General features: G+C 35.9%; 1 protein-coding gene across 1 annotated transcript; it reads left to right on the forward strand.

The window, feature by feature from the left end:
* The first annotated feature begins 263 nt into the window (after positions 1–263).
* On the forward strand, positions 264–9181 carry LOC147505541 (uncharacterized). Its single transcript, XM_086605580.1, is given in 11 exon segments — positions 264–439; positions 838–904; positions 998–1018; positions 5173–5239; positions 5477–5575; positions 5688–5747; positions 5750–5869; positions 5954–6052; positions 6148–6396; positions 7425–8582; positions 8688–9181. Coding segments are annotated over 11 exon segments (2610 nt in total).
* The last annotated feature ends 4650 nt before the right edge of the window (positions 9182–13831 follow it).

The raw sequence follows: 13831 nt of genomic DNA on the forward strand, positions 1-13831 counted from the left end.
TAGTCCTATCTCAGCCACTTGCTGCCCGCTTCACTCCCTCACAAATCTCAAATATCAAATCTCAAATCTCAAATCTCTTACACAGTCACGCTCAATTAGTTCTCTCCTCTTTTCCAACGCTCAACCTTCTTCCCTCAGCACTACTACGACCATCTCCAAACCTCGTCTTAATTCCAGTGAAAACCTCATCCATCTCACAACTATCTCTAACCTTCAAAACCTCCATCAGATCCAACAACTTGAAATCCAAAGCCTCAACCATCATGGCCGCTGTATCTATTATTGAGAAAGCGAAACCAGATATCCAGATCTTTGATAACGAAGATGCTCTCTCGGTTTCTCTAGCCAAATACACTGCTGATTTGTCGGAAAGCTTCATGAAAGAGAGGGGTGCTTTAACTGTCGTTGTATCCTGCGGTTCTCTCATCATATCTCTCAGGTCAGTCTTGTTCATTCCTATTTCTCTGTTAATTGTAAAGTTATCGATTTGTTAATACTAACTTTTTTTTTAATTGTTTATTATAATTTGGAATCTCAGGAATGTGTGTGTGTGTTTGTCTCCTTTGTATTTTGTCTGACTAGAAATCTTAATATTCGAGATGATTGGAGTACGTTTGAAAGAGCCTTAAGATTTTTCACATGTTGTCTTACAGTTCTGAATTTATGGAGAAAAGATAAAACAGCTGAAGAAAGGAGGATTGCTATCTGTATTTTTTATGATGTTGCGAAGCAATGGCGAGAATAAGCTATTAAGTAAGCAGTGTTTGAAACTACATTTGTTTAGTGTGAGGTTTTGTGTATGTTTTTCATGCGTGTATTATCTAACTTGGTTGACAGATACTATGACACTTATCTTCCTTTCCTGTTGGAAGTTTGCAATGATGAGAACTCATATGTTAGACATGTTTGCTCTTCATTCAGGCTTTGTCCTTTCCATCTCCACGAGATTTGTGTCAACAGTTCTCAAAAATGTTATTGAATTGCATTTTACTTTCAGGCTATTGTTTATGAGATCGATGTATGTGCATAATTTGGTGGATATGCTTTTAGGCCTCTTGTTGGAGGTTGGGTGCATATTTTTATGTTAATTCATTGAATTGTTCACTATACTCGGTATCAAAAACTGAACCTATTTGTTCTTTACAGAGGCTCTTTCCAGACTAAATGTTGTTATAGGGCATCCTAATGCAATGCATTTCGATAATGTAATGGCATATGATAATGTTGTTTCAGACTTGGGAAGATATGTCAATTTCATCGTGAGAGTATTGATGCTGCCTAGGCAAATTTTAAACTTCCATTACATGTTTTTCGAGCAAGTCCGGTCTTTGTCATATCTCATCTCTCCCTCTTTACGCTAGGGGTATAGTACATGAACCGTAATGAATCGTTACTCTCTTATGTTCTTGGCAGGTTGTTCCTGCGTGGTTAAGTTGTTTGCCAATAAAAGGTGATTTAATCGAAGCAAAACTTGTGCATGACTAGCTATGTTCAATGGTTGAAAGGTAAGGCAGAGTCACGATGTCCTAACTATTCTTGTTATACATTGTGCCATGCTTCATTTTGCTCTTGATTCTTTTTGAGCGTGTTCAATTCAATTGCATATTTGGCGTTTATCTACAGGTCAGATGCGGTTCTTTTAGGCCCTAATAATCAATATCTTCCTAAAATCGTTGTCGTCTTTGCTGAGGTAATACTTATCTCATTTTTTTTTTTAACTTCCACTATTTCATTTTCTTTTTAGTTATTTTGATTAAAAAAGTTTCAGAATTCTACATTGATCTCATTGTTTTGAAAAAAAGTCCAATTATCATCTCTGGGTAGTTAAATGGCTATTAGCTAAAGTTTTGGTGAACCTCTGGGTAGTTATAGAGCACTCTTAGTCTCTTAATTACAAGTTTCTGAATCATCAGATGTTTGTTTTATACCATTTTCATATTCTGCGGTTATCCCTTTTTCTACATAAATGTGTACAGTGAAAACTCTGTTCATAGGAATGACGTGGGTCCCTTAATTTCTACATAAATATGGTTTGGAATGCTTATATAATTACCGTATTGAGTTTGTACTAGGGAAACATTTGTAACAAGGGAGTATATTAGTCTTGTTCTTGTGACATGTTTACTGTTGTCTAGTGATATCAAAATAATTGTTCTAGCTCTTACACTAACTCTAGTGGATCTTTGTTGTCATGCACAGGTTGGTTATGACTGAAGCAAGGGTGCAAAAAATCATAATCCATTAGCAACAAAGAATTATATTTACCTCTCTACTTACCACAGGTAACAACATTTACGTTGTTAACTTGAATATAAGTTTATTTACTGTACCATATTATTTTTGTGCCCAACGTTCTTAGGTTCTGGTTAGACTAGAAAACTATATTAGATTTGGATCGGATAGGTGCTAAAAATAAGAATTGGCATGTTCATGCCCAGAGTACCTGGGATCCTTTTGAGACTAAGATTACAGAAGTCTAATAAAAATGTTTGAGCTATCCACCGACTATGATTAGTGGTAGTTTACGTCTTTTTCTTTAATGATCTTTTTCATGTGGGGTTCAAGTGATTGAATGTAATTTTAATCTAAGTACATAATTTCCGTCGACATTTTTTTTTTGGTTGGTAGGAAAGTGAAGTCAAAGGAAACCGCGCCTTGGATCAAAACAATGGTAGAAAGTGAAAATGTACTTGGTTTTGTCGGTTTTGGCCTGGAAGTTAGAAAGTGTTAGAAGACACCATTTTGTTTTCTCAGAAAGAGCTTGACATCCTTGTAGACTTGGGAATTACAGAAGTATGGAGAGATGGTGTTATAATTTTATCGAATCATTGGTGTTACACGTCCTTTCTACTTGTGCTAGATACTAAGTATAGCTCTTTTGTAATAATTATGATGTTGGCTTGAAAAAGAATGTGATGTGGGGATCTTTTATTAAAATCCCAATATATAATTTTTTTTTAAAAAAAAGAATTAATTTCCGACGGACATAAATTGTCGTAGGTATACCCGACAGTCATTAACAGTAGCCATATCCGACGGTCTTTGACAGTAGTAATATCCGATGGTTAGTGTCTGCAGCAATACCCGACGGTCTATGACAGCTGCAATGTCTATCGGTATAGATACCAGACATCGACGGCCTATTTTGACTGTTTTTTACTATCGGAAGCCTATGCCGACCGAGCATTTTCTGACAATCGTGTGACAGTTTGTCTGTCGGGTAATACCTTTTGCGACAGTTATTGTCTGTCGGATAAAGTCGTTCTTCTTGTAGTGACACTACTTGAACAGTCATTAAAAATCAGGCATTTTCTTCCAACACAAAGGTTCTCTGACTTCTCTGTCTCTCTCCCCAGCATACATTTGTCTTCTTCACTCCACAAATCTTTCCCCATGTCTACCAATGAGAGAAATAGAGAACCAATCCTCAAATCATCGAAAAAAATATGATCTAAAAAAAGAACCAATCCTAATTACCTTCATTGCTTTTTCTATGGAGATTAATCGAGTTCATGATCCGGCATTTCTCCTACCCAATTGAAAAGGATGAAAGAAACAAAAATTGTTCATGATCCGGCTTTTCTCCTACCCAATTGAAAAGGAAGAAAGAAACAAAAATTGTTTTGACGAAATTCCATTAACTCCATTGACAAACAACTTCGAGTCTCCCTCTCAATATTCTCTAAACTTCTATATTTCACCAAAATAATATAGAACACAAACCCATAGCACGAATTGCTACTGTTAAGTATGGAGCTTGATCCCACATGGGGTGAGTTTCCAAATTGAATTGGAAAGCTTAACCGCTAATATCCTTGTCCTGCACTTAATGGGTTTTAGGAAACCATACGAATTCGGAAACCAACTTCTCACGGTTTTGGAACTTGAGTTTCTCTATAAATACCCCACTACATGTTGAGTTTTAATAAGACACAGCTAAAATAGCTCATAGTGTACGGGGCGCGTAGCGAGTACATTATTGGAGTAATAATTAGTGTAAGGTACTAGCCAAATTTGTGAGTGCATTGTAATAATGCAATAGTAAAAATTTGTGAGTGCCAAAATTGTGTATGTGTGAGAGAGAGAGATTGGTGTTTGTGTGAGGCTCGTGACACTGTAAACAACTCTTTGATTATAGTAGATTTTGGTGCTTTTGTGGACGTAGACAATTGCCAAACCACGTAAGTTCCTTGTGTTAGTTTATTCTTTGCTCTTTTATTAGTGTTTTAGTGGTTGTATTGGTGTTCTTGTTTTGTCATTGATTCCAAGATCTTGAAGATAATTGTCATTAGTCGGGATTAGTGTTATCTCTAATTCCTAACAACTGGTATCAGAGCGTGGTTTAGGAATTGAATTATTAAAGGTGTTTGAAGAAATTCTTGAGTGGTGAACTCCGTCGTTATTTGAGACAAGGTGTTTGAAGAAATTTCTTGAGTGAAGATCACTCCACCATAGTTTGGTTCAAGTGGGAGCAATGACAACCGAGAAAACAAAAACCATGGTTGAGAGGTTTGATGGTACAAACTTCGGCTTTTGGAAGATGCAAATAGAGGATTATCTTTATTATAAAGATCTTTATGAACCGTTGGTGGGAAAGAAACTTGCAGCGATGGAACAAGGAACATGGGATTTGCTTGACAAAAAAGCATTAACGATAATCTGATTGAGTTTGACAAAGTCTGTAGCCTTCAATATCAAGAACGATAATACAACAAATGTCTCTCATGAAAACTCTCTCAAGTATGTATAAACTATGAACAACCTCTGCGACGAATAAGGTATCTTATAACGAAGCTCTTTACATTGAGAATGTCTGAGGAAAATTCTTTTAGAGAATATCTTAATTTGTTCAATGAGACCAAAGACCAACTTGAGTCAGTTAAGGCCATTTTTAGTGATGAGGTGATGACTTGCGCAATTCTTGGACAAATGTCACCGAGTTGGAAAGCCATAATTTCTACAATTAGTGGTTATTATGGTAAATCTAAGTTGAAATATGATGAAGTTGTTAGTATGATACTAACCGAGGAAATTCAAGACAATCGATAGTGCTTCTACTTGAGTCCGTGATTGATCACAAAGAGTAGAGGAAGAAGTTCATACAAAGGCTGACATCGGTCAAAACATAGAAGGGGGAAATAAAAATCTTATAGCCTTTATGATATTGAACAGGAACCTAGAGATACAAGTGATGATTTGTGTTACAATTGTGGCATGCCAGGGCATTACAATTATGAATGTAAAGCTCTAAGAAATAACAACAAGAACAAGAATCAAAATGTTAATGTTGTTGAAGTGGCCGGATGATGACTCATTGATATGTTCTATGGAGAAGAACAATTGGGAGTCTTGGGTGATAGATTTCGGCGCATCATTCCATGCTACCTCAAATCGGAAGTTTTTTAAGAACTACGCCAAAGGTGACCTAGGCAAGGTGTTTCTTGGTGATGATCAACATTGTAACATTATTGGCAAGGGTGTGTAGTAGTAACCTTCAACATTCTTGTTGATGCCCTTGGCAATGAGGGTAGGACCAGTGAAGCACTTCAGGTGTTTCAAATGATGCTTCAAAGAGGTATAACACCTAATGTTGTCACATAAAATTATTTGATTCATGGCCTATGCATCTCCAGTAATTGGAACAAGCTAGGCAGCTGAATTGTAACATGATATGATTAGTTGAGGAGTCTGGCCAAATGTGCAAACATATAATATTTTGGTTGATACTTATTGCAAAGAAGGGAATGTTAGCTAGCACATGAACTATTAGAGGAGATGTTTCAAAGAAATGTGGCGCCTGATACTATCACATACAACTCTTTGATGGATGAGTATTGTTTGCAAGGTCGAATGGAAGCAGCTGCAAAATGTTTTTGATTATATTCAATGATGGATGCTGGTTTGGAACCCAATATTGTTAGCTATAACACAGTGATTATTGGTTATTGCAAAGCTAAGAGATTAGATGAGGCTATACTACTCTTTAACGATATGACCTACAAGGAAGTGAATCCTGACGTTGTTACATATAACACATTTATTGGTGGCCTTTGTAAGGTTGGGAGAGTTGTGGATGTGAAGAAGATTTTTGAAGACATGCAAACTCATGGACAAAGTCCAGATATTGCACTTATGCTATATTAATAGATGGGTTGTGTGCTAACGGTGGTCTTTCTAAAGCAATGGAATTGATTCGTTTGATGGAAAACAATGGGTTAAAAGCTGATGTTATGATTTATAGCAGTATAATTCACCACATGTGCAAAGAAGGAAATTTGTTGGAAGCAAAGGAACTCTTTTACAGCCTTTCTTCGAAAGGGGTGCAACCCAACACCATAACATATATGACATTGATCAATAGCTATTGTAAGGAGGGGATGTTATATGATGCTCAAAGTTTGTTTCTTGAGATGGAAAAGAAGGGTGCGGCTCCAAATGACCATACTTTTAATATCATGGTTCAAGGATTTCTCAAGGATACTCCAATTTTATAAAGCAATGCCTGACGGGTAGTGAATGTTGAAACCACATCCAGAGTGTGTTCATCGTATTCCAGGCTCAGAGTATTAGTTACTTGAAGAAAAAAAGACCAAAAATGTGAAGTAATTGTCGGCATTCTTTGGAGTGTGCGTATTCTTGGATATTCAAATACAAATTAAATTTACCTTAACAGGGATTTATTGTTTTATACAGTATTTTATGTATCCGGCCACAAAACTTCGATGCCCGTGATAGAATTCATTATTAATTTTCTTCAATACATTGTAAAATTTCTAATTGCTTTAGTCATGTTTTTTCAGGTACGATTCTATTTCTAATTTTTTTTATTGTTACACTTTCTCTTGTGAACCTAGTGTAAAGTATCTAGATAATATTAACATTGTATTAAGTTTGTCAAATAATCTCTCCAATTCATAGCACCATGCCACCATCAATACTGAAAATATGCAACTATCCGGTTTTGTCAGGCAATCGCAAGTAGATAATAAAGTTTATAACTCAAGTTTGATCTGTTGAATGTTCCGTCAAAACAAAACGGATGTGATTCACTTAACTGTACTGGAATATTACTATAATGATTATCGAAAAAAGAAAAAAAAAAAAGAATATTACTATAAGTCTATAACTGTACTGGAATATTTGGTTTGGGTTTTGGGCTTTTTTGGTTGTGTTGGGGTTTTGGGCTTCCACTTTTAATGAGAAAAAGAGAGTGAAAATGCAACTGACACTCAACTGTTGCAGCCCTTAGCTCAAAATGGCGATGTTAATAAGGAGGGTTTCTTCTTCTGGGACTCTCTCTCCTATCTTGCATTCTCTTTCCTTCTTTCCTTTCAAAACTACTACTACTCCTACTACTACGTATCACCCACGTCAATCATCTACCACTTCTGCCGATAAAGACCACCTTCATTTTGATTTATTAGACAAATTGGTTAGAGATTGTTGTAAATCTGGAACCCTTGAGCTTGACGAGGCATTGGGTTTCTTTAATGAGTTGATTCGGTATCGACCGTTGCCTTCCATTCACCCTTTCAATCAACTACTCGGAGCCCTTGTCAAGACCAAACACTATTCTACTGTTTTGTCCATGTACAATGCAATGGCTTGTGCTGGAGTCCAACCGAGTATCGTGACACTTACTATCATGATCAATTTCTACTGTTCTATGGGTCGGGTGGATTTTGGGTTCACAGTTTTGGGGAATGTTCTGAAACGTGGGTTTGAACCGGATGCGGTTACTTTCAATACTCTTCTCAAGGGTTTGTTTAAGGAGGGAAAATCAGCACCAGCTTTGGAATTGTTCGTCAAAATAGCCCGAAATGAAGTCACTTATGGGGTTGTCATCAATTGGCTCTGCAAATCATTAAATTCAGATATTGCCCTTCAATTGATGAGCTCAATGGAAAAGGAAAAGTTGAAGCCGAACATCCACATATACGGTATGATCATTGACTGTCTTTGCAAGGAAAACCGGGTGAATGACGCCGTCAATCTCTTTCAGGAAATGATTGGTCGAGGAGTTGTCCCAAATGTTGTAAGTTACAGCTCTTTAATTCATGGACTATACAGCATTCATCAACTGAAAGGAGCCATCAGCTTGTTTGAAGATATGTTGAAAAGAAGCATCTCACCAAATGTAGTAACATTCACCATTCTTGTTGATGCCCTTGGTAAAGAGGGTAGGACCAGTGAAGCACTTCAAGTGTTAGAATTGATGCTTCAAAGAGGTATAACGCCTAATGTCATCACATATAGTTCTTTGATTCGTGGCCTATGCATCTCCAGTAATTGGAACAAGGCAGCTGAATTGTTACATGATATGATTAGTCGAGGAGTCTGGCCCGATGTGCAAACATATAGTATTTTGGTCGATTCATATTGCAAAGAAGGGAAGCTTAGTGAGGCACATCAACTATTAGAGGAGATGATCGAAAGAAATATGGCACCTTGCAATGTCACATACAACTCTTTGATGAATGGGTATTGTTTGCAAGGTCAAATGGAAGAGGCTGTGAATGTTTTTAATTTAATGTTGAATGGAGGTCTGGAACCTGACATTATTAGTTATAACACTTTAATTAGTGGTTACTGCATAGCTAAGACAGCTCTTGAGGTTATGAAACTTTTTCAGGATATAAGTCGAAAGTGTTTGAAACCTGATGTTATCATCTATAACACCCTTATAGGTAGCCTTTGTAAGGTTGGGAGAGTTGTGGATGCGAAGAAGATTTTTATAGACTTGCAAATTCGTGGGCAGAGTCCAGATATTGTCACATATAACATTCTTATTCACCACATGTGCAGGGAAGGAAATTTGTTTGAAGCAAAGGAACTATTTTACAGCCTTTCTTCGAAAAAGGTGCAACCCGACACCATAGCATATACGACATTGATCAATGGCTTTTGTAAGGAGGGGATGCTCAATGATGCTCAAAGTTTGTTCATAGAGATGGAAGAGAATAGTGTAGCTCCAAATGACCTTACTTTCAATATCATGGTTCGAGAATTTCTCAAGGAAAAAGATATTCAAAAGGCACTCCAATTTCATAAAGCAATGATTGACAGAGGTTTCTCAGTGAATGCTGAAACTACGTCTATGATATTGTATGTGCTTGTGACAGATGTAACAAATGACGAAGATAGGGAGATTCTTCGTAAGTTCTTGTTGAGTGACAAATAAAGGCGCTAGTATGCATGTTGATTGATGGCTCATTCTCCAAGGACTTATTCTTAATAACATTTCCTTGTGAAGATTCCAGCCAATCCCACCAGGATGATGAACTTTGTAAGTTGCTTTCTTCATCCGTTCTTTTGCTAATTTCTGTGTCAACAGAAAGTGTATACTTGTCTCCTGTCTCCATATATAGGATGTGCATCTTTGCATAAATTATATGCTTCACTTGTTGTATGATTTTTACTTATTATTATTATTATAATGTGCTTCACTTGTTGTCTAATTTTTTCTTCTTATTATTAGAATTCTATTCTATTATTATTATTACTAGAAAACCGCGAAGGGCGGTGAAGACTGACGTTAGGTCTAGACTTTATGAAGGAAGAGAAAAAGAAGAAGAAAAAGAAGAAGAAAAGAAGTAAAAAAGAATAATTAAAAGAAAGTTTGCGGGAATTTGGTAGTTGGTCGAGAGAAAAGTAAAGAAGAAGAATTAAAAGAAATGTGTGTGATTTTGATGGTTTTGGTTGAGAGAAAGATAGGGGATTTTGAGGGAGAAGATAATGAAGAAGAAAGTGTTACACACTTTTGTGAAGACGGACAGACATTGAAATTTTGGGCCCTTGGACCCAAAAGACATCCTAACATCAGTCAATTATTATTATCGTTATTGTTGTTGTTGTTGTTGTTGTTTTTTTTTTTTTGGTCAAGATAGATATATATATTACTAATAAGATGGTACTAATCGGTCAATACCATGACCTTGTACATCCAAATTTAATGCATGACCCAGGAAAGGTGGAGGTATCTTCCACCAATACAGAGACCCAGGAGGTAAAACATTGGCAAATTCGGTAGGTTGAGTGATGAAATGATCCTGTGCAACACTCCAATTCAAATGAGTCACCAAATTGGAAGCATAATTCGCCAAACAATCAGCAGTCTTGTTTGCTTCACGATAATTCCATTCAATTCTTTTATTGCAAATCTTACTCAAGCCATCACAAATGTCATCATAGATAATTTGAATTGAATGGGGGACTTCCTAATCACATCTTTTGGTGAGCAATTCATGTAAATATTTTGAATCGACTTCAATAACAATATTATCCATTTGTAACTCAATAAGAGCAAGAACACCCAACCTTAAAGCATAGAACTCAGCAAAGATGGAAGTAGCATACGGAATAGGAGCAGCAATACCAAAGATAAACCCACCTAGGCAATCTCGAAGTTGTTGTTGTTGTTGTTGTTGTTATTTTATTTTTTATTTCATTTTTTTTTCGAGTAATGGACTCCCATATCATAACACATGTCACATGGGCACCTAAACTGCTATAGTGATAATTCCAACCATTCAACTTCAGTCATTATTCAAAAAAAAAAAATATTTTTTTGCGTATGCGCTAATGGATGAATGTACAATTCTAACTTTTGTGTATGGGATATTATCATTTGCTATATGAGTGAACTCATTGATAAATTTTGATGATGTGTATACTTTTTATCTTTATAAATTCTGATGTAGTCTTAGAGGGCAATACTACTAAATGAAGTTTATTAAGGACTTATTCTTAATAACATTTCGGTGTGAAGATTCCAACCAATCCCACCAGGATGATGAACTCTGTAAGTTGCTTTCTTCATCCGTTCTTTTGCTAATTTATGTGTCAACAGAAAGTGTATACTTACTTGTCTCCTGTCTCTATATATAGGATGTGCATCTTTGCATAAATTATGTGTTTCACTTGTTGTCTGATTTTTACTTATTATTATTATAATGTGTTTCACTTGTTAAGTTGTCTAATTTTTTCTTCTTATTATTAGAATTTTATTCTATTATTATTATTATTACTAGAAAATCGCGAAGGACGGTGAAGACCGACGTTAGGTCTAGACTTTATGAAGGAAGAGAAAAAGAAGAAGAAAAGAAGTAAAAAAGAATAATCAAAAGAAAGTTTGCGGGAATTTGGTAGTTGGTCGAGAGAAAAGTAAAGAAGAAGAATTAAAAGAAATGTGTGTGATTTTGATGGTTTTGGTTGAGAGAAAGATAGGGGATTTTGAGGGAGAAGAGAATGAAGAAGAAAGTGTTACACACTTTTGTGATGACGGACAGACATTGAAATTTTGGGCCCCATGACCCAATAGATCTCCTAACATCAGTCAATTATTATTATTGTTATTGTTCTTGTTCTTGTTATTTTATTATTTTTTTCATTTTTTTTCTGGGTAATGGACTCCCATATCATAACACATGTCACATGGGCACCTAAACTGCTATAGTGATATAATTTCGACCATTCAACTTCAGTCATTATTAAAAAAAAAAATAGTTGTTTGCGTATGCGCTAATGGACGAATGTACAATTCTAACTTTTGTGTATGGGATATTATCATCTACTATACGAATGAACTCATTGATAAATTTTGATGACTTGTATAATTTTTATCTTTATAAGTTCTGATGTAGTCTTAAAGGGCAATACTTTTTCTTACATGTTTGCCACTCTATAGGAGTACTTTTTTAATTGCGGTCTAATGAAAAGTTTTCTAACTCCTAAATCCTAAATCCTAATATATCGTGTAGTTTTCTAACCGATTCTTTCTCTAATTGATCCTTGCCTTTGTTTTAAAAGCTCTAATATATCTCTACTAGTAGTATAACCTATAATGATCGTGGCCTCTTAAATTCATCCGGGTATTTTTCTTACGCATAATACCCCTGAATAAATACTTAATAAAAAACACCCATATAATATTTAGAAGGGTTGTTTCATCTTTTTCTCCCTTTGCAAATTTAATGTACTCATTTTGTCCTTAAATTGAAGTATTTTTTAACACCTTTGAATAGGAGTAATTGGTCCTTTCATGTGGTGGTTAATTAAAATTTCAAATACACGCCTCTTATTTTGAATTGTACGCATAATAAATATGATTAATTAGCTTTAATTAGCAAAAAAAATGAAAAGACTGAGTACGTTCTGACTTCTCTAATAGAGAGAGAGAGTACGCACCATAAATGCATTTAATTTAATTTAATTTTGGAAAAATGAAAAAACTAATAAAGACAGAGATAATATGAAGGGAAAGAAACCCAACATATATCTCTCCATTTCCGGTTATGTAGAAAATGTAAAAATTCCTCTTTCCTGACTTCGGATTTCAATCGGTCGAATTGATCTTATTCCTCTCTTCTCGCCTGCTTAACACCCCCCCCCCCTATAACACCCCGTGTTTTATTCTTTTATTTTTTTTATCCTAATAATAATAATAATTAAACTAGATAAAATGAATAGATATAGATAACTATCAGATACGGATAAAAGCCCGTAGATAAATAGATAAGTGTTGTCCTTGTTTTTCGGGGATGTTTTCTCAACGTAGAGTTTTTGGAAAAAAAAAAAAAAACGAGGGTTTTAGAAAAAAATGAGAGTTTTATGAAGGAAGGAAAGGAAGGTTTTTCCCCGGTAGCCGGTGGATAATCGAGCCGCTAAAGGTGAGTAGCTATTTTGCTATTTCACGGATTTATAGTTTACGATATCGGTGTATCTTGTCTAATGTTTTTATACTGCTCATTGTCTTGTTTTTATTCTATTCTCGTGTCGCCGAGTTGTTAAAACTCTAGAGAAAACTTCGGTTTGATATAGAATCCGCCAAACCGCATTATCTTGGATATCTGCCATTACTTGTCTTTGAACCGCCGGGCTCGGAGGCCGTTAATGGCAACGTGAGCGGAGAAGGCCCCCAGAACGCCGTATTTTTATAATGTATTTTTCTATTTAATTAATTAATTTAATTGTTTATTTTAAAAATTAAATTGATTGGACTCGGGATACGTGGGCTTGGTTTTGGGCCCGAGTCGGTGTTGGGCTTGGGTTTTGGACCCAAGTATATAAACACATTGTTATAGAGAATAGGGTTTTGAAGAGAATAAAATATAAAAATGGAGGCAGAGAAAGAAGCTGGTTTGCTGGAGAGGTGGAGCACGACGATTCGGGCTAGAAAAATTCGTCGAGCTGTTAGTTAAGGTGAGTAGATATTTTTGCTATTTCACCGGATTTATATTTTTCGGGTATCTGTGTATACTGCCTAAGAGTTCTGCTGATTGATACTGTTTATTATCCTGTTTTATTCGAAGTCCTACGTGTCGTATTTAATAAACTTTGTTAAATATCGAAATTTTTATTGAATCTATTAAAGCTTTGGAAGCTTGAAGCTTCGGAGGACGTTAATGGCGTCGCGAGCCAAAATAATGGAATCATCCTGTTCTTGGTTGGTTGAACTCGTTTTTTTTTTGTTGTGGGTTTGTGGTTTTGAAACTCTGAAGTTAAACTGTCGACGCCTTGACGCCGGTTGTTATTGGCGTCAATCCTCAGAACCCCAGGACGTCCTATTATTTGTTTTGTTTGACTGATTGTTTTGCTATAAATTATGGTTGTACTGTTAGTTGGTATTTGACCTTTGGTGTCGCGGGATGGGCTATTGAAGCTTGGTAAAAGCTTGACCGGCTATTAATGGCGTACCAAGAAATCGCCAAGAATCGCTTATGGTTGGTTTTATGTTTTTTTTGTGGATGAATGGGTTGATGTTTGCTTGTGAGGGGTGTGTTTGAGGTTTGTGTGAGGGTTGTTGAGTGGGGTTGGAAGCTTGAGGCCCGAC

The sequence above is a fragment of the Coptis chinensis genome, chromosome 4 (genome assembly GCF_015680905.1).
Source record: "Coptis chinensis isolate HL-2020 chromosome 4, ASM1568090v1, whole genome shotgun sequence".
In the NCBI taxonomy this organism is placed as follows: Eukaryota; Viridiplantae; Streptophyta; class Magnoliopsida; order Ranunculales; family Ranunculaceae; genus Coptis; species Coptis chinensis.